The 23,614-nt window shown below is 50.0% G+C and overlaps 7 protein-coding genes across 7 annotated transcripts; 4 read left to right on the forward strand and 3 right to left on the reverse strand.

Annotated features, from left to right (window-relative positions):
* The first annotated feature begins 50 nt into the window (after nucleotides 1-50).
* On the forward strand, nucleotides 51-1,301 carry F4807DRAFT_420592 (ML domain-containing protein). Its single transcript, XM_047997501.1, has 3 exons — nucleotides 51-481; nucleotides 571-787; nucleotides 858-1,301. Exons 1-3 carry the CDS (start codon nucleotides 282-284, stop codon nucleotides 969-971), a joined length of 531 nt encoding a protein of 176 aa, XP_047855361.1. The 5' UTR covers nucleotides 51-281; the 3' UTR covers nucleotides 972-1,301.
* On the reverse strand, nucleotides 1,302-2,121 carry F4807DRAFT_420595 (vacuolar ATP synthase). Its single transcript, XM_047997502.1, has 3 exons — nucleotides 1,910-2,121; nucleotides 1,813-1,848; nucleotides 1,302-1,718 (listed from the first exon to the last, which is right to left on the reverse strand). Exons 1-3 carry the CDS (start codon nucleotides 1,964-1,966, stop codon nucleotides 1,440-1,442), a joined length of 372 nt encoding a protein of 123 aa, XP_047855362.1. The 5' UTR covers nucleotides 1,967-2,121; the 3' UTR covers nucleotides 1,302-1,439.
* On the forward strand, nucleotides 2,122-4,746 carry F4807DRAFT_420597 (uncharacterized protein). Its single transcript, XM_047997503.1, has 2 exons — nucleotides 2,122-2,827; nucleotides 2,920-4,746. Exons 1-2 carry the CDS (start codon nucleotides 2,579-2,581, stop codon nucleotides 4,123-4,125), a joined length of 1,455 nt encoding a protein of 484 aa, XP_047855363.1. The 5' UTR covers nucleotides 2,122-2,578; the 3' UTR covers nucleotides 4,126-4,746.
* F4807DRAFT_420599 (uncharacterized protein) lies at nucleotides 4,747-8,291 on the forward strand. Its single transcript, XM_047997504.1, has one exon. It carries the CDS (start codon nucleotides 4,886-4,888, stop codon nucleotides 7,844-7,846), a length of 2,961 nt encoding a protein of 986 aa, XP_047855364.1. The 5' UTR covers nucleotides 4,747-4,885; the 3' UTR covers nucleotides 7,847-8,291.
* A 1,059-nt stretch (nucleotides 8,292-9,350) lies between these two features.
* On the forward strand, nucleotides 9,351-12,541 carry F4807DRAFT_40937 (aconitase family-domain-containing protein). The gene is made up of 4 exons (XM_047996531.1): nucleotides 9,351-9,609; nucleotides 9,672-9,703; nucleotides 9,769-9,843; nucleotides 9,902-12,541. The coding sequence occupies exons 1-4, from the start codon at nucleotides 9,510-9,512 to the stop codon at nucleotides 12,035-12,037; spliced, it is 2,343 nt and encodes a 780-aa protein (XP_047855365.1). The 5' UTR covers nucleotides 9,351-9,509; the 3' UTR covers nucleotides 12,038-12,541.
* A 1,146-nt stretch (nucleotides 12,542-13,687) lies between these two features.
* On the reverse strand, nucleotides 13,688-17,132 carry F4807DRAFT_40958 (uncharacterized protein). The gene is made up of 3 exons (XM_047996552.1): nucleotides 16,836-17,132; nucleotides 15,668-16,768; nucleotides 13,688-15,603 (listed from the first exon to the last, which is right to left on the reverse strand). Exons 1-3 carry the CDS (start codon nucleotides 16,930-16,932, stop codon nucleotides 13,895-13,897), a joined length of 2,907 nt encoding a protein of 968 aa, XP_047855366.1. The 5' UTR covers nucleotides 16,933-17,132; the 3' UTR covers nucleotides 13,688-13,894.
* Nucleotides 17,133-19,005: 1,873 nt separating this feature from the next.
* F4807DRAFT_40985 (uncharacterized protein) lies at nucleotides 19,006-23,510 on the reverse strand. Its single transcript, XM_047996570.1, has 4 exons — nucleotides 23,135-23,510; nucleotides 22,989-23,079; nucleotides 19,844-22,927; nucleotides 19,006-19,793 (listed from the first exon to the last, which is right to left on the reverse strand). Exons 1-4 carry the CDS (start codon nucleotides 23,308-23,310, stop codon nucleotides 19,158-19,160), a joined length of 3,987 nt encoding a protein of 1,328 aa, XP_047855367.1. The 5' UTR covers nucleotides 23,311-23,510; the 3' UTR covers nucleotides 19,006-19,157.
* Between the last annotated feature and the right edge of the window lie 104 nt (nucleotides 23,511-23,614).

Consider the following 23,614-nt stretch of genomic DNA (forward strand, 5'->3'; position numbering starts at 1 on the left):
GTGCAATTTAGCCAATCACAATTACAGTTGCTCGTCTCATGACGTCCCACCCCAACCTTGCGTAGGTAGGTATGTAGTTTGACCTCCTTAGCTTTATCGCTCCACTGTTCTTTTGTCTTCCCCCATATCTTCAATCTGTTGAGCAGACCAACCTCCGCAAACGCAACCACTCACGACATCATCGACTATTTTCCTTTCACTCATTTGAGTGAACCTCGATACCTACCTACCTATCCACGTAATTCATTCGAATTAAGGAAACGCCATCACAATAATTCGCAATGAAATTCTCTACCGCCTGCGTGGCAGCTCTTTCTGCCAGTGTAGCCTCGGCTGGAAGCTGGTTTAGCTCCCAAGACGTCGTCGCTAAGGAGGCGCAGAAGGTTCCTGGTGAATCTCCTCTCGAGTTCTGCGATACGGACCACAGCAAAGACATCATAAAGATCGAGAGCGTTGATTTATCACCCAATCCCCCAGAGACGTACGTTTATCCAGTTATACTTGAAAGATGAAAGAGTCGGCGAATAAGAAGCCATCTCAATCTAACTAACAAATCTTGCATATATATAGTGGCTCCGAGCTAGTCATCGAGGCTACAGGAACCGTCTACGAGACCATCACGGAGGGCGCAACCGTTAACCTCGTCGTTAAGTATGGTCTGATCCGTTTGATTAGCACCACCGCCGACCTGTGTGAACAAATCGAGAATGTCGACCTTAAGTGCCCTATTGAGAAGGGAGTTCTGTCTATCACCAAATCCGTCGAAATCCCTAAGGAGGTCCCTCCTGTACGTCACCCTTCCCCATCCCGGGTTTGGAAGGGCTTTTCTTGGGAGATGGTATTAACAAAGAGAATAGGGAACCTACAACGTCTACGCGGAGGTGGTCAACGCCGATGGCGAAACCCCCATCACCTGCCTCCAGGCCACAGTGAAGTTTGGTGGCAATAGCAAGTCGGAGATTGAACTATAGATTGTCTTTGGGCAGACGAAACGAGACTTGTATTACCGTCATAGCCTTGGAGAGAAGGGCGCAATTTAAACCTGGATTGGCGATTACTTGAGTACCTACGCATGGCATGGCACTCTTTTGATGGACGCAAGGGCACCTTTCACCCTACGCCTGTATTTGTACGGACTACGGACTTGATGGCATCATAGTTTGATATTTTGCTTCCCCGAGTCTGGTTCGACATTTTTCTTTGATACCGCATGGTTGTGATGAAGGCACGTAATCACATGAGTTTAGCATTAGTCGCGCATATACAATGATACCCCGTAAGGGCGTTTTCGAGTCTTTAAACCCTGGCTTCAGACCTCTGCTGGTGTATTGCAAACCACGAAACCCCTTTGATGTTTGCGAACGGTGGATATATACAATACAACCTCGACCTCGTAGCCATTTCGTAATAGTGATCCTATATAACACTGTATAACATCTCTACTCTCCAAACAGACGCCTCACTCTTCTTAGCACGCTGTCCTTCTCAGGGTCGTACGGGTGCTCTTTGCTAGGGATCTCGAGTATGGTAGGGAAGGCAGATGTGTAGGTATCGATTCGATGCCTAATCTTGTCGGCGACATGCTGATTGATCAATATGATACCGATGTCCTTGCGCTGCGTGGTGAACGAGTCGAAGGCGGCCTCGATGGCCGAGGTGTCCGTCTTGTTGTCGACGACTAGGAAGTTCTTTTGCGAGTCCGGCGGGTTCGTGACGTGCTAAGGATACCGTCCTCGTCAATAAGCAACGCAACTTAGAGTTTGACAGACTGTAGAAACTGTAGAATGGTGGAAATTAGACGTCGAGGCTTACACCTATTCCTGCTAGGAGGAGGCCCGTGACTGAATCCTAATCATTTCTGGTGTTAATCTTCTGCATAACTGTCTGGCTGTGCGGCGGTTGCGCGAACCTCGTCACCGATGACGGCTAGGAATTGCCTGTCCTTGTAGTCTGCGTGAGACGCCATATTTGTGAGTCAATCGGATTAGGCAGCGTGGGTGTGGTCCAGTTGGATCGTTGGATCGTTGGATGTGTAGTTCAATGTTGTATTTGATAGGAGATATCTAGATGTACCAAGCTTAAGATGCTACTGTACGGGCACTGGGCTTGCGATTGGTAGCTACTACGCAGTACCTAGTACCTAGGCAGAAGTGACGACCGCTACAGGGAAGCTCTGACCGCCTAGACTCCTATCTCCTACGCACCTACCCCGCCATTTCTTAGGTACGTATACGCCTAATTCAGCCAGTTGGCAGCCACTATTGGATGTGCCTAAAAAATGACCCTGGCAGCACCTAATAGGTAGCAATCGCATCCACTTGTTAAAACTTCCCATCTAAATACTTAGTATTTTGTGGCGTTTTCTTCGCCGTGTTTTCACTTAAAAAAGTCAACAAAGGAAAAAAGACCGGACAACGGCCAGCAGCGACAAAAAGACGTCACCGTCACCGCAGCACAAACCCTCCTTCGCGTGGGAAAGCTCGCCGTTGCTAATTCAATACCACGATACGCACGCGTGTGATGGGTATTTGCTAGGTTGCCAAATTTCCGATTCGCCTGCACGCAACGCCCTGTCGAGATGCCGCCGCGGCTAGTTCGTCGGAGACCGCTCCTAGAGCGTGTCAAGGCCATGCTGAACCCCATGGACTTCCTTTTGTGGCTGTCTGAGGAGATAGAGACACGCGACTGGGACTCTAAGCTCGTTGGTACGCAGATGGGACTGGTTATGAACTTTGCGTTTCTGCTCGCCCGAGCCAATAGTGGTGGTTCTCAGGCTGTAGATCCTGTGTTCGACGAGGGAACGGTCTCTGGGTGGTTTACTTTCCTCGTAAGTTTCACCTAGCCATTTATATAGATATGTTCATTGGAGACCATAGATTTGTTTCTAGTTGCTAATGCTTGTATTTGGCCGCATAATAGGTCGGTACTCTGGTTTGGTTTCTCATTACCGCCTCGGCCGTTAATGCGACCTATACGATGTATCGATCTCGTCACTATCGACTATTCGAAGCGGACGTGGAGAAGGAGCCTCAAACGCCTTCAGCGCATCGTGTTCGCGTCCAGTCGTCACCGGTCTCATCGTCGCCTCTCCGGCTTCTGACGAATATGATAGGGACCGATAGTGCGGAATCAAGAGCGCATCCCGATCGAGTTCGGGACGTGTGGGAGATATCGGTTTGGGATCCACTACCGATTTGCCTGCAAATATTCTGCTTATTCAGTCCCGGCCACGTCCTCGTCTACACGATGTTCCTACCGCTAGCACCTCTTGATGCGAGACCAAGCGTTACCGTTTTTAATTGTATCGTGCTTCAGTGTATCCTTTCGGCGCAGTTGCTTCTATTCCAGAACAGGTTCACGCAGCAGAACAAGGACACCGCCATTATCCAAAAGGAGGTTATGCACGAATACGATACCAAATTCGTCCATCCCAATCTCTATCCTAAAGTCAGGGACGCTGCAACGCAGATATCGCAGAGCGAGGAGGGCGAGGATCTTGACGAGGATATACAGGTTGGCACGCCTACCGTCCAGCTCCGCCGAGGTTTCCGGACACGGCCCAACCCCAACTACATTAAACACATTGACCCTGATCGTGGTATGGTCCGATCGAACTACAACAACGCCGGAAGTAGTTCTGGATTATTCACGCCCCCCGTCACGAGACATACCGACGCCTATGGCAGCGAGCTGAGAGGGCGTACTTCTGTGGCCACTGCCAAGACTCAATGGAAGGGTACGCCAGGCCTTCCTACATCTTTTAACCCTAACTCATCCCGTCGAGGAGCCTCTAATGCTGGAACATCAACTCCTAACTATTCTGCCTCTACCTCTAGCACCCACCAGGCCAACCAGGTAGGCGATGGGGGTTACATGGGTGTATACACCCATCCTCGTTCACCCCTGAAGAAAGCCCCTAGTCTAGGGGAACTTCAGTTTAGATCACCACGAAATAATAGCGAGATGGCTCAGCTCGAGCAATACCAATCGGCGAGAGAACGCAGCAACAGTCCTACAAAGAGCATTAGGAAAAGCACTGGGACGCTGAATGCTCAACCGTTGAATAGCTGGGGACGACCCAGTCAAGCACCTTCTTACGAGAGATACCCGTCTATGTGGCGGTAGGAGGGTTACGGTTGTTTTATTATCTAATTTTTTTTATGTAGACTACGCATTGATGTTGGGAATACCAGACATCGGGAGGTTCATTATGGGTTTTATTACGCCGCGGTGAGAAAAACCTCTTTCGTATTCACCGGCATTTGTATGAATACGAACTACTTCCACAGAAAGTCAAATAGAAGTAGTGTGATGATGCTAAGAAACTACCGGCCTACCTCCATTCTTCGGCTCGTGGTAATGCTACTTCCCTATGGTTTAACCGCCAACGGTAATCCTTTCTACGCCAGTTGTACTCACCCTTAAGTTGGGATCAAAACCTAAATGTTCCTGCTTCTCCAACCATCAACCTCGGACGAACCGCGATATCCATCGTCTGTTGAACCTAAGTCGCACGTTCCCCAATATCATAGTCCGATCCTGCCTAAGTCTGATCTGTTCACCTACCTCCCGCTCACTGCTGAGTAGCCACGCACTTGTGTTGTCCTGCTTGATCCTATGGACGAGGGAAAGATGGACAGTCTCTTTAGTTCTGTTTCAGATGCGTTACCACTCTCAGACAGGTAGCAACGATCGTGCCCGATCTGTTGTGCCTGGGTCAGAAGAGAAAGCACCTAGCAAGATGGCCTCTCCAAGACGTGGACGGTCTTCATCTTTATTCTCATCGTCATCGCTACGCAGTCCAAGCTCGGACTGGCTTGTATCATTTTCCCCTAGTACGAGTCAAAGCCAACCGCCACCGATCCGGCAACGCACGAAAAGAAAGATGAGTCCGGGAAAGTCCACAACGGCTACTAATGCCGACCGACCGTCTCAGAAGCGAACCTCTTCTTTTAGCGGCTTCTTCAGCAAGATCCTACCGACCAATCGTCCGGAACAGGGAGGCACATCTCGCACAACTGACTGGACGGCCGATGAAGAAATCGATCCTAATGAGTTGACCGGTTGGAATCTTGCTAAGGAGAAGATTCCAGCTCACCACACAACATCATTAATAGTCCCTGAAGAATCTATTCACCGCCGAGTCTGGAGTTGGAGTCCCCAAAAGGGTGACTCTAGGTTCGTCGAAAACTTACCGAGGGATCGATCCCTTGGGCGAGAACAGTCTCTGGATACACCAGATCGTGAACCACTTCCGCCCCGAAAATCGGAAGCCCTGACCAGGGCGGAGGTCCACGAGTTGTTCAAGTCCAAGGAGATGAGCAGGAAAAACCGGCGAAGCCTGAAGGAGAGCGGAGATTGGCTGGGTGTTCAAGGTGCCGATCCATACTCGGGAAAATTCCCGGTTCTGACGCCTACGGAGACGCCCAGCTCGGAGACGACAAGCAGTTCGACACGAGGCAGGCTGGCCGGATTGTCACGGAAGAAGAAGGCCGCAAAGTTGGAGTATGAGCAGGCTAAGCTATTAGAAGAACAGGAAAAGGACAAGGCTAGATTAGACAAGGAAAAAGCTAAGCTTGACAAAATCGAACACGCGAAGGAAGAACTCAGACGCCAGAATTCATCTACCAAATGGAGCCAACACAAGCGTCAGTGGTCATCCGCGGCCGAACCCAGCCTTAGTCCAATCGCCCAATCCCTAGATAGTGTGGCACTAGGAAGCAGTGAGACCTCCAGTTTACTGTTTTCGGGGATGCCCACTGACTCTGCCTCATCAGATCCTGAGGAGGTCACAATTATTCCGAATTTTTCTCGCCCTACTCGCCCGCCAGTCTCTTCGAAAGCTACCTTTGGTCAAACAGAACGACTTAGTTACGATGGTCCGCAGCGCCGAGGACATGAGCGTAGAGACTTATCAACAGACACGATTATTCATACTTTACCAGATACTAATTTCGATTCTGCATCTCTAACGAAGTCGGCTACTCAGCCATCTGAGGAAAGTCTTAGCGTTGGGCAACCAGATATTGGGCGAACCAAAAGCGAGAGGCATTTTTTATGGAGACGCCGACGAGAAACCGACCCGGGAAAGTCCGTATCAAGCCCCCCGGTGAGCTTCATGACGTCCATGAGAAACAAGAGCCGGGCGTTGAGTTCGGTTCAGCACATACCAAAGGATCACTTTGCCGACCTAGACATCCCGGATTATCGTCTCCACCTCCTGTCCCCGGAACCAGCAGACACGGGCGACAGTCAGTCGACACATTCGGAAGACTCCCAGTTAACTACGCCCAACTTAAGCACGCTAGGGATAGCAAGCGGCAACAGATTGGCGCTGTCCTCGACTACAAACCTGGCCCGTTCACTGGGAAACGACAAAAGCAGCCCCAGCGTAAACGGAGCTACAGTGACCTCATCCCAGTCGAGACTGAAGGGAATCATGAGACGTCCTTCGAATTCCATACGCCGGAAATTAGGTACGACTCATACCAAGGAGATGGAGAGAAACCAAAGGTCACCTCCAACTTTCGACCAAGTCCAAGACTGCTCGGTCAACCATTTACCGGAAGATATCCCGGAGTGCCAGAGCCAACATCTACAGCTGAGTCTGCACGGGAGGATCAGTTCGGAGCAAGCAGAGATGACGTCGCCTCTCCTGGACAAAATGTTCAGATCGTCCCGGAGAGAATCTGTGTCCATACCCATCACCACCACTACTGGATGCGTGGACCTCGCCCTGGAGAACCAATCCAACTTTCCTCGCCCAAAATGGGATATCGAAATCAACCAGATCAACGGTCATACGGACACCATGGATTTCCCGACGATTCCAATGTCTTCCCATCAGCAAGAGTATCGCATCACGCCACAGCCGATTCCAGGGGAGCATAGGACGCCTTCCCCTCCCATCATGATACAGAATGGCTCGCCGAATTTCGAACCCCTTCAAGGAACACCCGAGATCGTTACAATATCAACCCACGAAGCGGCGCTGGAAGAGAAACCACCGACAAGAGTCTCCACACCAACAACCCCCCGCCTTTGCCGCCTCGTTCAACAGAATCTCGAAACGAGAGACGCCGAGATACCGAAGAGCACAAGCATGGTCGAGGAGACAGAACCGGCCAGGACGCAAGTACTCAAGCCTGTAGTAGATTCCAACAGCATAACCAAGGAGGGAAAGCAGAGTCGGAAGATCAGCCAAGAGCGTCAAAGAAAGAGTCCGGCCCAAGTCCTAAAGGTGGCTTCACGAGAGGCTCAACGGCGCCTATCAACAGAGGGCCAAAAGGAGAATATACTAGGAGAGGCGGCCCAGATCGCCATGTTGCGTTCGAGGACCAAGGAGACAGCGAGAAACAAATCGGCGGATCGCAAGGCAGGCCGAAACCGCAGCCGAAGTCCCAGCCCGGCAAAGAAGCATGTGCCAAGCAAAACGACGGAGCCGAAGCACTCGCTCCAGCAAAGGCACCCGAAAAAGAAACGTCACAACGAAGAAGGCGGAGGCACCGGGCTTCCTTCCAAGCATGAACACGTCAAGAGGAACACAAACCAAATACAGACACAGCACAAGAGAGGTTCTACAGAAAGTATTGATTGGACGGACGTGACAGCGACAGCGGTCCAATTCTGTAAAACCGTCTACGTAGTCTGCCTCGGCTTGGCTTGCACGTGGTGGGCTATGGTCCGGCCGGCGTTTGATCAGCAAAGCGATCTCTGGAAGAGGAGGCACAGGAAGCAAAGCACATGGGAAGACGCGATCGTCTTTATCTTGGCGGGCGTATTTTGCCTATCCGGTGGAATAGCCAGTTGGTATGCATCGAAGACACTCTGGTGGTTTATAGAGTAGTGGCTTTTTGAGACTTGGAGACTTTGTATGGTACAATAGGTTGGTATTCTTGTATAATTATGTATGAGCTTGAGGGGGTTCGGCTTTCTTAGAACTGCCTAACCTGGTAATGAAGCTCTCTCGATACGGATAGCCGACTGCGGTATTCGGAAATGGATGGATAATGGGTACTAACCCCATTTTCCACCAGGCCGTTCTAGATGGTTGAGGCTCCGACGAGAGCCGATGACCTGAACGGCAGCGAAAATTGGAGCTGAGGGACGGTAAGCATCGGAGACACACCGGACCGCTAAAAGGCTAAAAAAAGGGAGAAGTATTCCTGGAGGTTGCCGGAACTTCTGCGTACCACTTTAATATAACAAAAGTGCGGTGAATATGCATCGCACTATGCTAGAGGTAGTTGTACGGATTATCATTAATTATTCGGTGTAACGATTTCGCAATTTGGGCCTTCTTTAAAAGGCTTTTAAGTGAGCATGTATGTGGATGTATATGTGTATTTGCGTTCTGCGGTGTAGCATATCCCCAAAGTATATCCCTGGATACATTGATAAGTACCGAGCATATGTACCCAATTAACATCACACCGAAAGAGCGGAGAGGAGATCTCTGTACTACGACACCTAATATCGAAGGTACTTCATTTAGCCTAGTCACCAGCCACAGCAAGGGGAGACTAGACACATATATGTAGGGAGGTGACATCATCTACCAGGTCTCCTACTTCCGGGGTGGAGGCTTTTTGGGGAAACACTACATGACATGTACTTTATATATCTCGTTTGCCGTATTGGAGATCCGGATAGTTCCTTCTGTAGGAGGTAGTGTATCACCCGAGTTGTCAATTATTCGATTACACGTTTGCCGCCCTTGCCTTTGGAGAAAATGGATACCTTCGTAATCATTCTCAACTTACGCAAGGGGTCGGTAATGCAAAAGCCGTGCGTCCGCTCAAGAGAAGATACCTAGCCGCTGCCTATAGCATACTCCCAAGAAGCGACCTAGGTTGTTTTTCAACTTAGCAGCTTGGGTCCGATTTGGTATCTCTGGTCTGCATGCAATCATCAGCATACTTCTGCAGTTGACTCGCACCGAGAGCCCCTCACGTGGGGTAGCGGGGGTGCTTCTAGGCATGGCAATTCCCAACTGTCCCAACTGCACCGCACATTCCGGTTTGCTGTGGCCAATCACCTTTAAGGAGATTCAAATCTCGGCCCTACGCATGTACCCCGCTACCGGAGAGCAGGGACCACCGTCCGATGTTCGGCGCGCCGTAATGGAGGCAAAAAAACAAAATAGTGAAAAAAAAGGCGACACAAGGAAAAAAAGAGGATATTGTACCTAAGTAGATAGCTTCCCTGTGCCGGTCACAGTTTCCTCATTTCTCTTTGACCTCACGTCCGTGTACATAGACTATTTCCTTCCCTAACTACATATTTAAAAACTTTCTCCCCGCATTTATAGACTTTCAATCGGCCAGTCGATACTACCTGCGATCTCTTGCGATCATTTCAGATTCATACCTCCTTCATCTCTCAATTTCCATTTTAATTGCCACCCCTCTTCGCCAGCTCGAGTGCGCACACGATCGGGATTGAGCTCGCTTCAAAAGGTCACGAGATACATAGGGGAGATTCTCGTATTTCAATAAAGACTCTCCAAGATGCCCGTTGCCGAAGGTGTCCCGCAGACTTTGTACGACAAGGTTCTAGCCGCTCATGTCGTGGATGAGAAGCTTGATGGCACTGTTCTGCTCTATATAGGTATGAAAAGACTCAATTGGGCTCCATCAACGTAGCTTTTGCTAATTCGATTCGCACAATAGACAGGCATCTCGTTCACGAAGTCACTTCACCCGTACGTGATACTGCAGATATACGGGAACTTGTGTATAAGCGCACCAGAGCTAACAATGGACACAGCAAGCATTCGAAGGCTTAAAGAACGCTGGCCGAAAAGTCCGAAGACCTGATTGCACCCTCGCCACCACAGACCACGTACGTCGCACTCTCGGTGAACAAGCTAACATTGAGACAAAGCTGACCTCGCTCGTAGAATATCCCTACCAAGTCCCGAAAAGGCTTAAAGGATCTTGCCTCCTTCATCGAACAAGACGATTCCCGCTTACAATGTATGACCCTTGAGGAGAATGTAAGGGATTTCGGAATTACCTACTTTGGTCTCGGCGATAAGCGTCAAGGTATCGTCCATGTCATCGGCCCCGAGCAAGGTTTCACCCTTCCGGGTACTACTCTGGTCTGCGGTGATAGCCACACCTCTACACATGGAGCCTTTGGTTGCTTCGCCATGGGAATTGGGACCAGTGAGGTCGAGCACGTCCTGGCTACCCAGTGCCTCATCACGAAGAGGAGTAAGAACATGAGGATACAAGTCGACGGCGAGCTGGCTCCCGGTGTCAGCTCCAAGGATGTTGTACTCCACGCTATTGGATTAATCGGAACTGCCGGAGGTACCGGCTGTGTTATCGAGTTCTGCGGTTCCGTCATCCGCGGCTTAAGTATGGAGGCTCGTATGTCCATCTGTAATATGTCCATCGAGGGCGGTGCTCGAGCTGGTATGGTTGCTCCTGATGACATTACCTTCGAGTACTTGAAGGGCAAGCCTTTAGCCCCTCCTTATGGCACTCCGGAATGGGATCGCGCTGTCAAGTACTGGAGAAGTCTCCAGTCGGACCCAGGTGCTAAGTACGATATTGACGTCCAGATCGACGCCAAGGATATCATCCCTACCGTGACTTGGGGTACGAGCCCCGAGGATGTCGTTCCTATCACCGGAGTTGTTCCTGATCCGGAGACATTCAAGTCCGAGTCAAAGAAGAAGGCTGGCCGAAGGATGCTCGAATACATGGGTCTCACCGCCGGTACCCCGATAACAGAGATTCCCGTCGACAAGGTTTTCATTGGTTCTTGCACAAACTCGCGAATCGAGGATCTTCGGGCCGCCGCACAGGTTGTCAAGGGCAAGAAGAAGGCCGATAATGTCAAGCGTGCTATGATCGTGCCCGGTTCTGGAGTAATCAAGGACCAAGCCGAAGCTGAGGGTCTTGACAAGATCTTCTTGGATGCCGGATTCGAATGGAGAGAAGCCGGGTGCAGCATGTGCCTCGGCATGAACCCAGATATTCTATCGCCAAAGGAGCGATGCGCAAGTACGAGCAACCGAAATTTTGAGGGCAGACAGGGTGCCCAAGGCCGAACACATCTGATGTCTCCTGTTATGGCGGCGGCTGCTGCTATCGTTGGCAAACTCGCCGATGTCCGAAAGTTAACAGAGTACACCGCCAGCCCTCATATCGATGCCTACAAATTAAACAACACACCAGTAGGCAAGGCGCACGTCGACGAGAGTGTCGAAGATGACGACGCCGCGAAGGAAAGGATTACCGACCAACCTGAGGATACCTCACCGCATGTCAACTCCATGGCCTCGGAAGCAGCTGGTTCTCAAGGCCTGCCGAAATTTTTAGTTCACAGGGGTATCGCTGCCGCCTTAGATCGGGCTAATGTCGACACAGACGCTATTATTCCCAAACAATTTTTGAAGACCATTAAGCGCACCGGCCTTGGATCAGCTCTATTCTATGAATCCAGAACGAATGAGGACGGATCCGTGAACAAGGACTTCGTTCTAAACCAAGAACCGTGGACAAATGCTAAGATCCTGGTCTGCACGGGTCCCAACTTCGGTTGCGGTAGCTCTCGAGAACATGCTCCTTGGGCCCTCAACGACTTCGGCATACGTTGCGTTATTGCCCCATCTTTCGCCGACATCTTCTTTAACAACACCTTCAAGAATGGCATGTTGCCCATCGCCATTCAGAACCAGGACGAAATTGAGAAGATCGCGGCCGAGGCTCGCGCAGGCAAGGAGATCGAAGTCGATCTACCGAATCAGGTCATCCGTGATGCTACGGGCAACGAGCTTGCCAAGTTTGACGTCGAAGAGTTCCGAAAGCACTGCTTAATCAACGGCCTCGATGACATCGGCTTGACCCTCCAGCTCGAAGACAAGATTGTCGACTACGAGAAGAAGGCCTCGGCCAAAACCCCCTGGGTAGACGGCACGGCCTACCTGCGGCGAAAGGGCCAGGGCGGTAAGCTAGCCGCCAAACCCGCACCCGTTCCCAAGACGAATCGTGGACAGGAGATCAAGGACCCAATAGAATGGTAATATATATACGTAGGAGGGAAGGGGAGTTTGTACGGGTTCGGCGTTGTGCTGGAGGAAAATCTTTTTTTTAACGTTAACGCGTGTCTTAAATGCGGCACTTATTGTTGTCGATACTGAGTTCGTCGCGATTTGCTTTGACGATAGGATGAATACTACGGAATGTGGAATAATAGTGGCGATGATTACTACAACACATCAAAAATTGAACGGAAGTCCTTTCTTTGATGAATTAAGGAAATTTTTCGAATTTTCGAATACATCTTGGTTTTTCTATGCGTATGTGACCTGTGCCTTTTGGAGTAATTGGGAATCAGTATTTAAGCCCTGTGGATTCAATATTTCTTGCAAGGTTTCCTCGTGTATCATATGGGAGAGGCGAACTTTTTAGCAATAGGGGTAAGTACCTAGCTAAGGTTATGTGTGTGGATGGCGTTTTAAGTAAAGAAGTACAAATAAATATGAAGGGGGATTTTGTTTAGTTATCCCTTATTCTCTGCCAAGATATCACATATTACCTACTAGACACTAGATAAGTCCTAGAAAGATATACAACATGAAGAAATGGTATAACGACTCCTAAGATAGGTTCTCTAAACAAGCATAGCAATATGAATAGGGGGGAAGGCTTACATAATAAACCCACATAATTTTACTTAGAAGTCGATTTAGGCGTTGAGGTCGGTCCGCATTACTACGGGACAGGCCCACTTGCGACTTACCTAAGCTCACAGAAAGAAACCGAACCCCTGAATTTTATATCACCGAATATCAAGCAGAGTGGTAGCAATATAAATCAGTGTCTTTTAGCAGAAAGTTGCATTGCTGCTGCGAAGGTTACTTGTTAGAACCGAAAGATCAGTCAGATCCGACCGGTGTGCCATGGGACACGTTGGATGCTAACAAAGAATGCCCTCATGCGAGTTTGGATATCATCGAAATCACCCACCCGCGCCAGCAATTATCCACCTTCCTGCTCATACAATTACCCCCATCCCTCCACCCATTGATTAAAGGTTCTAGGCCGTATAATCGGAGATGAGAAAAAACGAATAGAATCATCCACGCCATTAACGCATTAACGCAATGCAGCCCGTGCTGAGCATTGGTATAGACAATATCCGTAATTGTCCTTGATCCTCCCCTCCGAACGCCCCGACCATCCCATAGTTCGTGCCATATCCGAAACCGTGCTTTATTGATAGTAAACCATCGTCTCGCCAGTGTGCAAAGACTAGTCAGAACAAGTCCTCATTTGCTAATGTGAGACGACTGAGCAAGTAGAAAATATTGATCGAAAATCGATCTCAAAGCCATATGCGTATAATTCGTGCGAATTGGATTCCCAAAGTAGGTAGCCGTATGATCATTGCGTTGAGAATCCGTTTGTTTCTTTATCTCATCATGCCACCTCTCGTTGATCCCCACGTTGCCCACTCGCACCATGGGAAAACTGCATCATGAAAATTGCCGGGAAATTCTTTCCACGGTTCTCCTGTATCTGTCAAAATACTATCAGATCTTTAATAATCCAGTAGAAATCGTTCTACCAGAACTGCAAAATGCCTTCGCTAACAGGAACGAACGATAGTGTGCTTGATCACCCCACATCCAATGGCCCAAGATACAATTTGCGGTGATTTTGTATCTATGCGAAATTATCGAAGATTCGCAATAAGGGCACGATCCAATTGGGTGTGATCAAAGAGGCGCACCACCAGGTCTGTCGTTGCCAAGAGGGACTCCGCCGAAATCTGAAGAAGTCCGCAGCCTGCTGCCCATGATTTCCACCTTGGGCTTCGCACCGCTTCTCTTGGAGTTGCGAAGGTTGGCATTCTGACGTTCATTGACCCGTCTATACTATTTTACCTGATCTCTGAACGTCATAAACTCGCGAATCTTAGTTTGATGGTCTGCACAGGCGTTGGTCCACTGCAGGCGAACCGCCTGGTCTTGCTCAAGTTCTGTCAAATACTCTTGAGTCCCCAAAGGCGTCTCTAACCATGACAATCCTTGGTGTTGACGACGGTTCCTGTAGAGGTCCTGGCGAGTTGTGAAGTGCGCCATGATCCTGGTGCTGAAGACCTCCCACTTGTCCATGTACTGGTAGAAGTCTTGAGCGTATTTGCGGAACAGAACTTTGTTCGGCTGGACTCCAGGTACGACCACGGTTGGAGGAAGACGCGGAGCAACAGGAGGAGAGGGAAATTCTAGCGACAAACGCTTGGGAGGTTGCTCCTTCTCTATGGGGATCTGCTCGGACGGCTTGCTCTCAAAAGGCAGTGTAGACTTCAAGTCGCTCAAGTCTTTGAGACCGGTAGCAGATGGGGCAGCGAAAGGTTCCACCTTTGTGAAGTCGGCAAACGTGGTACGAAACTCATCAGTATCTTCCGAGCCACCGTGCTGCGCGGCGTAAGGGTTTGGCACAGGAATGGACGCCGACTGAGGCGCAGAAGTCTGAGCGAAGGGTCGCTTGGCGGGAATTCCATCTCGCGTTGGACTAGTAGATTTCGTGCGCACACCATTAACATCGCCCGCTCTCCATTCCTCTCTATGGGGCTCGACGGGAATCTTGCGGGCGCCATTGGTTTGGGGTGCTCTCGGAGTCTCATCCACCTTCTCCGGCGGAGGTGAATCAATGTCCATCGCGGTCGCAGTATCCGCGTTTGCTTGTGCGGAACCAGACGAGGTTGACTGGGCGTCATGGTATCCGTCACTCTCATCCTCGTCCACCAGCCCAGCTGTGCCTGCTGTCATCTTGACAGGCTTACCCTTCTTAGGGTTGGTTCGACGAGTCGGCGAAGACGAAACGCTGCGCGAAGACTGAGGCACAAAATGTTGAGAACCAATCTTATCACTCCACTCTCCCGCTGAAAACCCGTTTCCGGCGGTGTTTCCTGGACCCTCGGGCATTGGAGGCATACGCTCCGTCTCCGTTGGCCTAGTCTTAGGCGTCTGGCGACGACTTCGACTACGAGACTGGGGTCGTCCCTTCGTGGGGGTTTGCGGGCCATTCGTGGAAGCAGTACCTGCGCTAAACTTCAAGTCTTCAGGAAGTTCGTCCCAATCTTCAACAAACTTAGTGTTGATACTATCAGTACTAGGTTTAGCAAGACGTTCTTTACCGGTCCCCTTGAAAGTTTCGTCGCTTGCGGCCGAGAAATTAAAGCTAGAGCATGAAGAGTCAGTACTAATTTTAGGTCTCTTATCTGCAATAGGAACCCCTGAAATTCCGCTGCTCGACTTGGAGGAAGTACTGTTAACACGTTTATTCGACGTTGCTCGGTTGTTGACAAGACAAGCAACATCACGTTTCTGTATCTCCTCGATGCGAAACAGCGAAGGGCGCGCTGCGTTGCGCGCGGGCTCATCCCCACTTGAAGGATGTCGCAGTTTGCGGAGCATGGCTTCGAACTTCGCAGCGGACTGTTCAGTTCTTTTGGAGTCCCGGGTTTCACCAGTCCAGGGATTAAAAGTCTGGAATTGGGGATTGGATAGTTCTGGGAGGTGAGTAAATGATGGAGCATACACTGAAGGTCCATTGCCAGCTTGCGTTGAATTTCCACCCACTAAGACACCAAGTTAGCATGCAAATTGATATACGATGTTGCTGGGCTGGGATGGAAAACATACATTTGGTACCGTTTACGGGTGTTGGCGTGGCAGGATAGCTCCCAAAAGGAGATTGCGGAACTGCATTGTTCTGTCCAGCATTCGGCTTGTAACGATCACTGGGTCCTGGCTGGGGGGTGCTACTACCATTTGGCATATCTCGAGTCGGCAACTTAGGCCCTGTAGGGCCCGTAGCACCTTTCACCGAGTCTTCAAAGGCTGCATCGTTGCTTGAACTCTTAGGAGTACTAGAACTTCGAGGTCGTGGCTGCGGGAACGATCCAGGCATCTCTGGCCTCCGGGGCGCTCGTGTGCTAGTAGTGCGGCCAATTCCTAGCACATCATCGAAGAGGTTCGTCTTTTCACCACCGGGAGTTTGGTACGGAGTGCTTTGACGTTCATCCCAAACTTTACCCTTGAACTGAGCAAACGGATCCGTCGCAGTAGATGCCGCAGAAGCGGATGGGCGAGCACTGGAAAGCGGGACGTCGGGATCGACTTCATTGAAGAGGGTCGAGTGCGTGCGAGTGGTGAAATAATTCTTGTTAGTGACCGGAGGTTCGTCAGCTACCCCTGGGGAGCGGGGAGTGAAGCCTGCTCGTCGACTGCTGTTACCGAAAGAAGCCTGTGCCTTTTGTTGCTGGTAAGCACTCTTAGGAACGTACTCCGAATTGGGCGTGTTTGCGTCTCGTGCCGCCGACGTGGGTGCCCGACCGGGAGTTGCGGGAGGTGCTTTTCTTGGTCTCATATTGTCCCATGCATCTGCGAAATTCTTGCGAGTCTGAGGATCCTCCCGAGGCGTAGATTTACCTGTCCGGGGCATATTGCTCGTGAAGCTAGTATAACGCTGGGCTCCAGAGGTCGGGGCTCTGCCGAACTGCGACGATGATTGCGTCTGATGTCGAGTGGGAGGGGGCTGGTATTGTTTGCCAATATCCTGCCACGGGTTACCTCGTACACCGGATGCCTTGGGATAGCGCGACAAATGAGATCGACGTGCTTCGTCATATTGGCGCCTTAATCTTTCGTCGGATAGGATCTCGTGAGCGGATTGGATAGTTTGGAATTTGGGGTTAACCTCGGCCTCTCTGCCTGGGTTACGATCCGGGTGATACTTCAGAGCTGGAGAGGCGGAAGTTAGCCAGGAGGAGGATATGGGCAGAAAAGAGAGAAGAGATATAGAACACACCTAGTTTCTTGAACTGCTTCTTGACCTCTTCAGTAGAAGCATTCGAAGAAAGCTCTAGATCCGCGTAATAATCGCGGGACTTGTCCCACTGTGGCATGGTGGGCAAGTGGGCAAGTAGTATGCAGTCCTAGGTGGACATTCACAGGCGGATAAAGTAAGTGAGAAGGATGCTCAATGAGCGAATAGATGATGTGCCCCTTCAAGTTACCATTCCAAGTCCAAGGTGGGTTGAAAAGTGGTTGTCAAGATAACGAAAGACGCGATTCAGGGCAAATTTGCAAGAAGTGGAAGGTATAGTGGTAACGTGAATGTGAGGTGTGACCTCTCGTTGGAGGAGTGTGAATGATAGAAGTGGTGGTGGGTGGTAAGATGCAGGCAGGAGTACAGCCCTGTTTGTTTTTGTCGCAAGATAAGATCTCTCTTAAGAGGTACCACTTGACGTCCTAGCAGCCTAGAATCGGTCGACTTATCGATAAGTTAGAGAGCCTCGTTCATTACCTAGGACCATAGTAGGGGCCAAAAGAATATAAAAAAATAAAAAAATAAAGAATGTTCTAGGCGGTGAAAGTTACGCGAACATGTGCACATGTGCCGTGGTGAAAAAGATGAATAAAACAGATGGACGGAAGAAGTTGTTCGCGCGTCAACGACCTCATTACGATAGCGGCTGACAGGGTAACGAGGGTAGCGGAGTGGGGTGTGGGACGCACATAATAATAAGGTTAAGCAAAACGATGGCAAGGGTGAATCAGCACCTGCACACTGGAAAAAATATGGGAAACTGTGGGAAGCTAGCGGATAGCGGGATAGTGGGGTTTTTAGTTGGTGGGGTCCAGTACGCGTGGGGCAGTAAAGACGAATATCATTGGAAGTAAACAATGAAACCTCGTAAAAATCAACAAAAACTATGTACATACCTGGCTACCTGGAAATCCAAGAATATCCGTTTAATCCGTCTAATTCATTTGTCTATACCGCAAGGACCGCGATATTCGGGATGCACCCTTTTCGTTTAATATGTGAGATGATTTCGGCAGTACGATGATGAAGAATTGCAAATAGTGGGCTAACAAGTTCGAATGATTAATATTAAGGTGTCGAATGAAAAGATGACTGATGATGAAACTCTTTACTATGAGTACATGCACAAACCCTGGAAGCACCAAGTGGACAGGCCGGGCTGTAAGATTATATGCATGTATGCGTGTCATACAGTAAAGCTTTTTCAGAATGGAATACTTCGTTCAAGTTGGTTTTAGTCGATCAAAAGCGGTAGAAGATCGCACAACTTCTAGAAATAAAAAAATCCCGTTTCTGTCGTGTTTAGGTATATACAAGGTACTGCATCGTACAAATAGTATTTCCTAAAAATTAGGTAGGTACTCGCTGACCTAATGATAGGTACATACTACCTATGGATATCCATTAAACTTCCAAGGTTGGCGTGCCATTGGATGCCAGACAACCTGATTCCTAGAATGACGTCAGGTTATTCTTCCCCTTTCGTTATTACAGTACCTAGGTATTTACAGGTAGTTGCCTAAATATACATCATGAAGATTTAGTAAATTCTCTGAATACAGTACTTCACCCATCATCATCCTACGATACCATCAATATATTTCGTATTACTCGCCTAGCACCTTACTATGTGTAGGTCCATAGGTATAAACATCCCGATAGGGAGGACTAGAGGATTATGACTCCGAGACGAAACGTGCCTTAACACCCGTGCGGAATATTTACCACTTGTTTGCTGGCTCGGGATATTTACGACATAAGTTAGGCCAGGGCTACGTACATAAGTTAGGTTAGGCAGCCCAGCAGCAGACAATGTCACCTCCCATTAGACCCTTCGATGCATTGCGGGGACCAGCATTAGTTAGAGATTCCCGAAAGATCGGTTCCTTGCTGCATGTCTTTCGTAAAATTCAATTCTGCCCTGTCGTCATTGTCATCCTCTTAGTGGCCGACCGAATAGGAAAACCCGAAGGTCGTATTATTCGTCATAGTGCATAACACTTCAGTACTAAACATCACACCAGTCACGTTACCACCTGGGCATGCAGATCATGAAAAGCCTCAGTCGAGGCGTCGATGTAATTTCCTAACACTGATCTCATACACAGAGACAGACTAATCCGGCCGTATCTGCATGTTCTAATGATGGTATGCTATTTGCCGTAAACGCCGGGCCCCAACTTTCATAACCGAAACCTTCGTATCATGATCAAAGTAGACCGACAACACCCTGTGATGCAATGACTTTTAACCCCCACGGGTCTCCTAATTCCCTCTTTGAGGACCTACCAGCAACCAGTCCTACACCATATCCCGACTCATCTCATAAGACCAGCCACCGTCTCGTCGTATCTTATCTCGGGCAGCAAGATCCTTGCGGATATCTTCTTCGGTAAGCCTGTCAGAACCGCTCCAGTTCGCGCTGGAAGTTCTGGCGCGGAACTTGTGGAACCGATCCTTGCTCTTGGCAAACACCTCCTCCATGTTAAGGGGGGCCGGTGCTCCGAATACCTGGAAAGGATCCATGCCTTCTTGCTCGACAAGTGCCTGGCGAAGATTAGGCGAATCAGCCCAGGATGCGACCATATCACCTCCACCACCCTCATCGCTGTCATCCTCGTCGTCTGTGTTGATCTCTGGGAGCTCAATCGACTCGCCATTCTGAAACCGGGGAGAAGATCGTGTTGCCGACTTCGCGGCGGACTTAGCGCCCGCGACTCCCTGGGGACGAGCAGGCGTCTTGTAAGATGACCCAGCCGCATTAGGGTTGGGTGCGAAGGGGATGGGGCCCTTTGCAAGTTGTGCCATATCCAACGGATGTCCTGGCTTCATATGGCTATTATGTTGGTTGGTCACGGTAGCCTTGAACAGATCTCTACTGCCGTTCAGTGATGCATTCGTGTACCCTGACTGGAACATAGACTTGGTCGGCAATTCCTAGTAATATGTTAGCTTTATGTCGATATGATTTTGAATAGAGTATTTACCTTCTTATAGCCACCTGAGGGGCGTACAGGTGCCCCCTTTAGACTCGGCTGCTTCCCTGTCTCAGCTTCGTCGTCAAATTCATCAGTCATACGGATTCGTTTTGAATCCTTCGACTGATAAGCGGCGCCACCACGAGCCGCGGTCTGGCGGGTACTATCATCGTTGTGGTCTTGTTGTAAGGGCCGCTTCGTGTTTGCCTTAGACGCAGTTGATAATACTGCATTGACCGGGCGCCCACCATCTTCCTGGGATCGCGGAGCATTAGTGGTCATGCGGGAAGGTGGTCGGGGTGCCGCAGCATCAGGACGGCTATAATCCGGGGGTCCGTTCGGCTGGCTTCGAGCAGCTGGCGGAGGCGCTCTAGTCTGTTTAGCCTTCTCAAGCATAGCTTGTCGTTGTGCGTTCTTCTTCGCCTCTGCTTGCATGGCGGCCTGCTTGCGTTCTTCTTCCCTCTGCCGCTCGGCCTCAGCCTTTCTCTGCTGTTCTTGGCGCCTCTCCTCCTCTTGTATGGCCGCTCTCTTCCGCTCTATTTCCGCTTTAGCATCGCGCTTACGTTGTGCCTCACGTTCTTCTTGCTCCTTCCTTCGTGCTGCCGCCTCGAGCGCCTTGGGTCGTCCCGAAGACGACGTCGAGCTTTTCAGACTCTGTAAAGAGGGTTTGGTCTGCAAAGCGGGCTGGCTAGACTTGAGCTTGGACTGAGGTTGAGACAGCGTGTCGTGAAGGCTTGACGCCAGAGTACTATTCGAGGGATGATACTGTGGATGTTGTGAGCCGGTATTGACGCGGATGACAGTGGGTGCTTGTTTGGATTTAGCGATTGGCTCCTTCGCGGGCCTCGTAGGTCGCTTGATTTCACGTCCTTTAGTAACGGAGGGAGGGGGGATAGCCGATCGAGGCGCAGAGGGCGGCGGCATCATAGTAGGAGCATCGACCATGTCAATGTCATCGGTCTGGTTATCGTCGGAACTAGCGGCGTTTGGCTGAGCCTTAACAGGCTTACGTGGACTCGGACGAGTCGATTTCGACGGATTACCCGGGGTTTGTACGGCCTTCTTCTCTTGCTCCTTTTGAGCAGCAAGTTGTTTCTCCATCACAGCAACTCTTTCCTGCTCCTTGCTGAACACACGAGCCTTCTCACGTTCCTTCTCACGAGCCTTCTCTAACTTTTCCATCTGTTCGGCCATACGTCGTACTTCTTTTGCCTCTTTATCTTTTCGCTTCTCTTCAGCCTTCTCACGCTCTATAGAGGCCCTAGTTCTTCGGCTATCCGTACGTGTCGGACTAGTAGGGCCTTCCAGAGCCTGTTCCGTGGCATGGCGTGATAGGTCTGGGTAAAGAGGTTGGGCATCCATTCTATGAGGGGATGCAAGAGACTCGGTAGAAGCTATGGTGTGTAGACCTAGTCTTGTTGTGGAGGGTGACAAAAGTGAGGTCTTACCTTCGGCACTGATGGCAGCGCTACTTGCCAACAAGCCTTTGGAGCTCTTGAGAATTGACGACAACTTGTTCTTAACCTGTTTCAATGGACTATCCTTGAAGCCACGCGACGGCGACTTCATAGGTGTAGTAGGCCCCTCTGTTTCAGGAACAGGAGCTAGCGATGGGTTGGATACCGAGACAATCTTCTTAAGACCGTCATCTTCGCCATGTGCGGCTCCTTGAACCGGCAAGATAGGAACGGAGGCAGATTTATGATGACCCAGAGCCTTGCCTGTCTGTTCCAAAGCCGACGGATGCTCAGGAGACTTAAGGTCATTCTGCGGCTGGCGAGTCTTCGGTACAGAGAAATCGCCTCCACTAACAGTCTTCTTGCCAGACACGCCCTCCATTACATCCGCAGTGTAGCTCTTAGATAACCCTGGTCGCGGACTGCGAGAGTCTGAAGCATTCTCAGGGGTTCCAAGTGGCTGGATCCAATCGTCCTCATCGTCTGTAGGGAAGCTACCCGGGGTAGTTGTTGTATTCTTCAGAGAAGGCAACGGCTTAGTCTGGGACGAAGACTGCGAGGACTGAGTCGTAGGGACCGATGACTGGGCAACAAACGGATCCGGAATTGACTTCGAAGATCGAGGAGCTGGTACTTGTGGCTGACCCAATTTGCTGATCTGATCTTGAAGACGTTGAGTATAAGTTTTGTTGTGTACAGTCGCGTCATCTAGTACTGGTCGTGACTGGGACTTCTCAGTGAATAGATCATCCTCATCATCGTCCATGTCCATATCATCATTCTCCTCATCCGTAAGATCATGTTTGGCATGTCCTAGACTTTTTCCTCCAGTGTATCGGTTATAATAACTAGTTCGGTTTTGATCAAGGTGACTAGTTCGTGATACACGGTTACCTATGCTCTTCTGGGTGATAGGCTGCCTTTCAGGCAGGGAAGCAAAATTGAGACTGCTCTTTCGAACAATAGGTCGAATCGGACTTGGGCTATCCGAAGAGGATCTCGACGGCTCCTCGAGCACGGTTTCCATCGTATCTACTTCGGCTGCGTGCTCTCTGGGGCTGGAGAGCATATGCGTAGCAGCAGACAATTTCGCGGGCGATTTCGTCTGTGTAGTGGGGTTAGGAGATCGCAGAGGTGAGCCCGCCGGAGTAGTACTCTCGTGGTGCGAATCATCCTTTGCAGATGAAGCTTCTGCGGCAACATGAGCAGTGAAATATTGGGTATCGGCTTCACCCGCGTTCGTCTCAACAGTAGGATTCAGTGAGTGGCGGGTTGAGCCATTGAGTTCATGGTGGTCATCGGAGGCGTGGGTGTCCATATAATCACCCTGTGTATTCGCCTGTTGGCTGAAAGGATGTGTTGCCTCGTCATCTACAGTAAACTGATCGACGTCCATTGCATCTTGGGACTGGCTACCATGATATCCGGAGTCAACCATAGAATTGGGTTGCTTTGAAACTGCGGGTTTCGGAACAGCAACGTGCCTCAAGGGACTTGCAGGAGCGGCTTGCTTAGAAGGCGATGGTTGAGGATCTGCAGCAATCTCGATCCTGGGGGAGTTGTTTCGATTGATATTAGGTATAGCAAATGGATTGGGTGCTCCCTTAGGTGTAGCAGAGAAGATATCGGAGAGCGGCTAAGAATTGTCAGTGATTAATTCGCGTGTATATCGCGTTACAAAAGATCCTTGGACCTACAATACGAGCCTCTCCCGCGTTTATCTTGCGTACAGTTCGAGGTGTCTTGCCTCTTAATTTACCAGGAGTCTTAAAGATCTCTGCCACGTTACTGTTGCTTTTGTTAGCCTCAAGGTTTCGCAGCTAGGGTCTAGTTGTTTACTCACATCTGATTCTCGCTAAATATCTCCGCCATATGCTCGTTTAGCCAGTCAAAGTCGTTCCTAGCCGAGAAAGAGAATTCTTCAACCTCCGACTGAGTAATCTGCATAGCAGACGATCGTTCTTCTGATATCCATGGCCCGGAGCCAACGGGCAGACGCGCCCCTCGCGGCCCGGCCATCACAGCTGTGTTGAGAAACGCGTCGTGTTGCGTTGAATCGCGTGCGATTGCTCGACGAGAAAGAAAGACGGATGTTTGTAATAATCGGTGCTCAAGTTAACATGGCTCGAATAATAAAGGATTGAGAAGTGCGACGTTCAAAATTGGGAATCGTGAAATCCAACGTCGGGGTTTGTCAATCCACGAAAGTTGAAAAGTGCAGATGCGGAATTGACAAAGTAGAAAGAATACGTCGAGGCGGATGTGCTAAGGGTAGGGATTGTGGGCGGCGGTGGTGATTGCCGAATTCCTATTGGCTACTTAA

Source organism: Annulohypoxylon truncatum (assembly GCF_022578515.1).
Source record: "Annulohypoxylon truncatum strain CBS 140777 unplaced genomic scaffold F4807scaffold_11, whole genome shotgun sequence".
NCBI classification, from domain to species: domain Eukaryota; kingdom Fungi; phylum Ascomycota; class Sordariomycetes; order Xylariales; family Hypoxylaceae; genus Annulohypoxylon; species Annulohypoxylon truncatum.

What these genes read in the sequence shown, in the direction of transcription:
- F4807DRAFT_40958 (XM_047996552.1), bottom strand. Translation starts at nt 16,932, where the DNA reads ATGCCACAGTGGGACAAGTCCCGCGATTATTACGCGGATCTAGAGCTT. An exon ending in GAAGCAGTTCAAGAAACTAG is followed by an intron (nt 16,769 to 16,835) that starts GTGTGTTCTATA and finishes CCGCCTCTCCAG; the next exon opens with CTCTGAAGTATCACCCGGAT. An exon ending in ACCCGTAAACGGTACCAAAT is followed by an intron (nt 15,604 to 15,667) that starts GTATGTTTTCCA and finishes TTGGTGTCTTAG; the next exon opens with TGGGTGGAAATTCAACGCAA.
- F4807DRAFT_420595 (XM_047997502.1), bottom strand. Translation starts at nt 1,966, where the DNA reads ATGGCGTCTCACGCAGACTACAAGGACAGGCAATTCCTAGCCGTCATC. An exon ending in TAGCCGTCATCGGTGACGAG is followed by an intron (nt 1,849 to 1,909) that starts GTTCGCGCAACC and finishes AGAAATGATTAG; the next exon opens with GATTCAGTCACGGGCCTCCT. An exon ending in TCCTCCTAGCAGGAATAGGT is followed by an intron (nt 1,719 to 1,812) that starts GTAAGCCTCGAC and finishes CGGTATCCTTAG; the next exon opens with CACGTCACGAACCCGCCGGA.
- F4807DRAFT_420599 (XM_047997504.1), top strand. Translation starts at nt 4,886, where the DNA reads ATGAGTCCGGGAAAGTCCACAACGGCTACTAATGCCGACCGACCGTCT.
- F4807DRAFT_420597 (XM_047997503.1), top strand. Translation starts at nt 2,579, where the DNA reads ATGCCGCCGCGGCTAGTTCGTCGGAGACCGCTCCTAGAGCGTGTCAAG. An exon ending in CTGGGTGGTTTACTTTCCTC is followed by an intron (nt 2,828 to 2,919) that starts GTAAGTTTCACC and finishes GCCGCATAATAG; the next exon opens with GTCGGTACTCTGGTTTGGTT.
- F4807DRAFT_420592 (XM_047997501.1), top strand. Translation starts at nt 282, where the DNA reads ATGAAATTCTCTACCGCCTGCGTGGCAGCTCTTTCTGCCAGTGTAGCC. An exon ending in TCACCCAATCCCCCAGAGAC is followed by an intron (nt 482 to 570) that starts GTACGTTTATCC and finishes GCATATATATAG; the next exon opens with TGGCTCCGAGCTAGTCATCG. An exon ending in TCCCTAAGGAGGTCCCTCCT is followed by an intron (nt 788 to 857) that starts GTACGTCACCCT and finishes CAAAGAGAATAG; the next exon opens with GGAACCTACAACGTCTACGC.
- F4807DRAFT_40985 (XM_047996570.1), bottom strand. Translation starts at nt 23,310, where the DNA reads ATGGCCGGGCCGCGAGGGGCGCGTCTGCCCGTTGGCTCCGGGCCATGG. An exon ending in ACGCGGGAGAGGCTCGTATT is followed by an intron (nt 22,928 to 22,988) that starts GTAGGTCCAAGG and finishes GACAATTCTTAG; the next exon opens with CCGCTCTCCGATATCTTCTC. An exon ending in CCTCAGGTGGCTATAAGAAG is followed by an intron (nt 19,794 to 19,843) that starts GTAAATACTCTA and finishes ACATATTACTAG; the next exon opens with GAATTGCCGACCAAGTCTAT.
- F4807DRAFT_40937 (XM_047996531.1), top strand. Translation starts at nt 9,510, where the DNA reads ATGCCCGTTGCCGAAGGTGTCCCGCAGACTTTGTACGACAAGGTTCTA. An exon ending in CACTGTTCTGCTCTATATAG is followed by an intron (nt 9,610 to 9,671) that starts GTATGAAAAGAC and finishes TTCGCACAATAG; the next exon opens with ACAGGCATCTCGTTCACGAA. An exon ending in CCCTCGCCACCACAGACCAC is followed by an intron (nt 9,844 to 9,901) that starts GTACGTCGCACT and finishes CCTCGCTCGTAG; the next exon opens with AATATCCCTACCAAGTCCCG.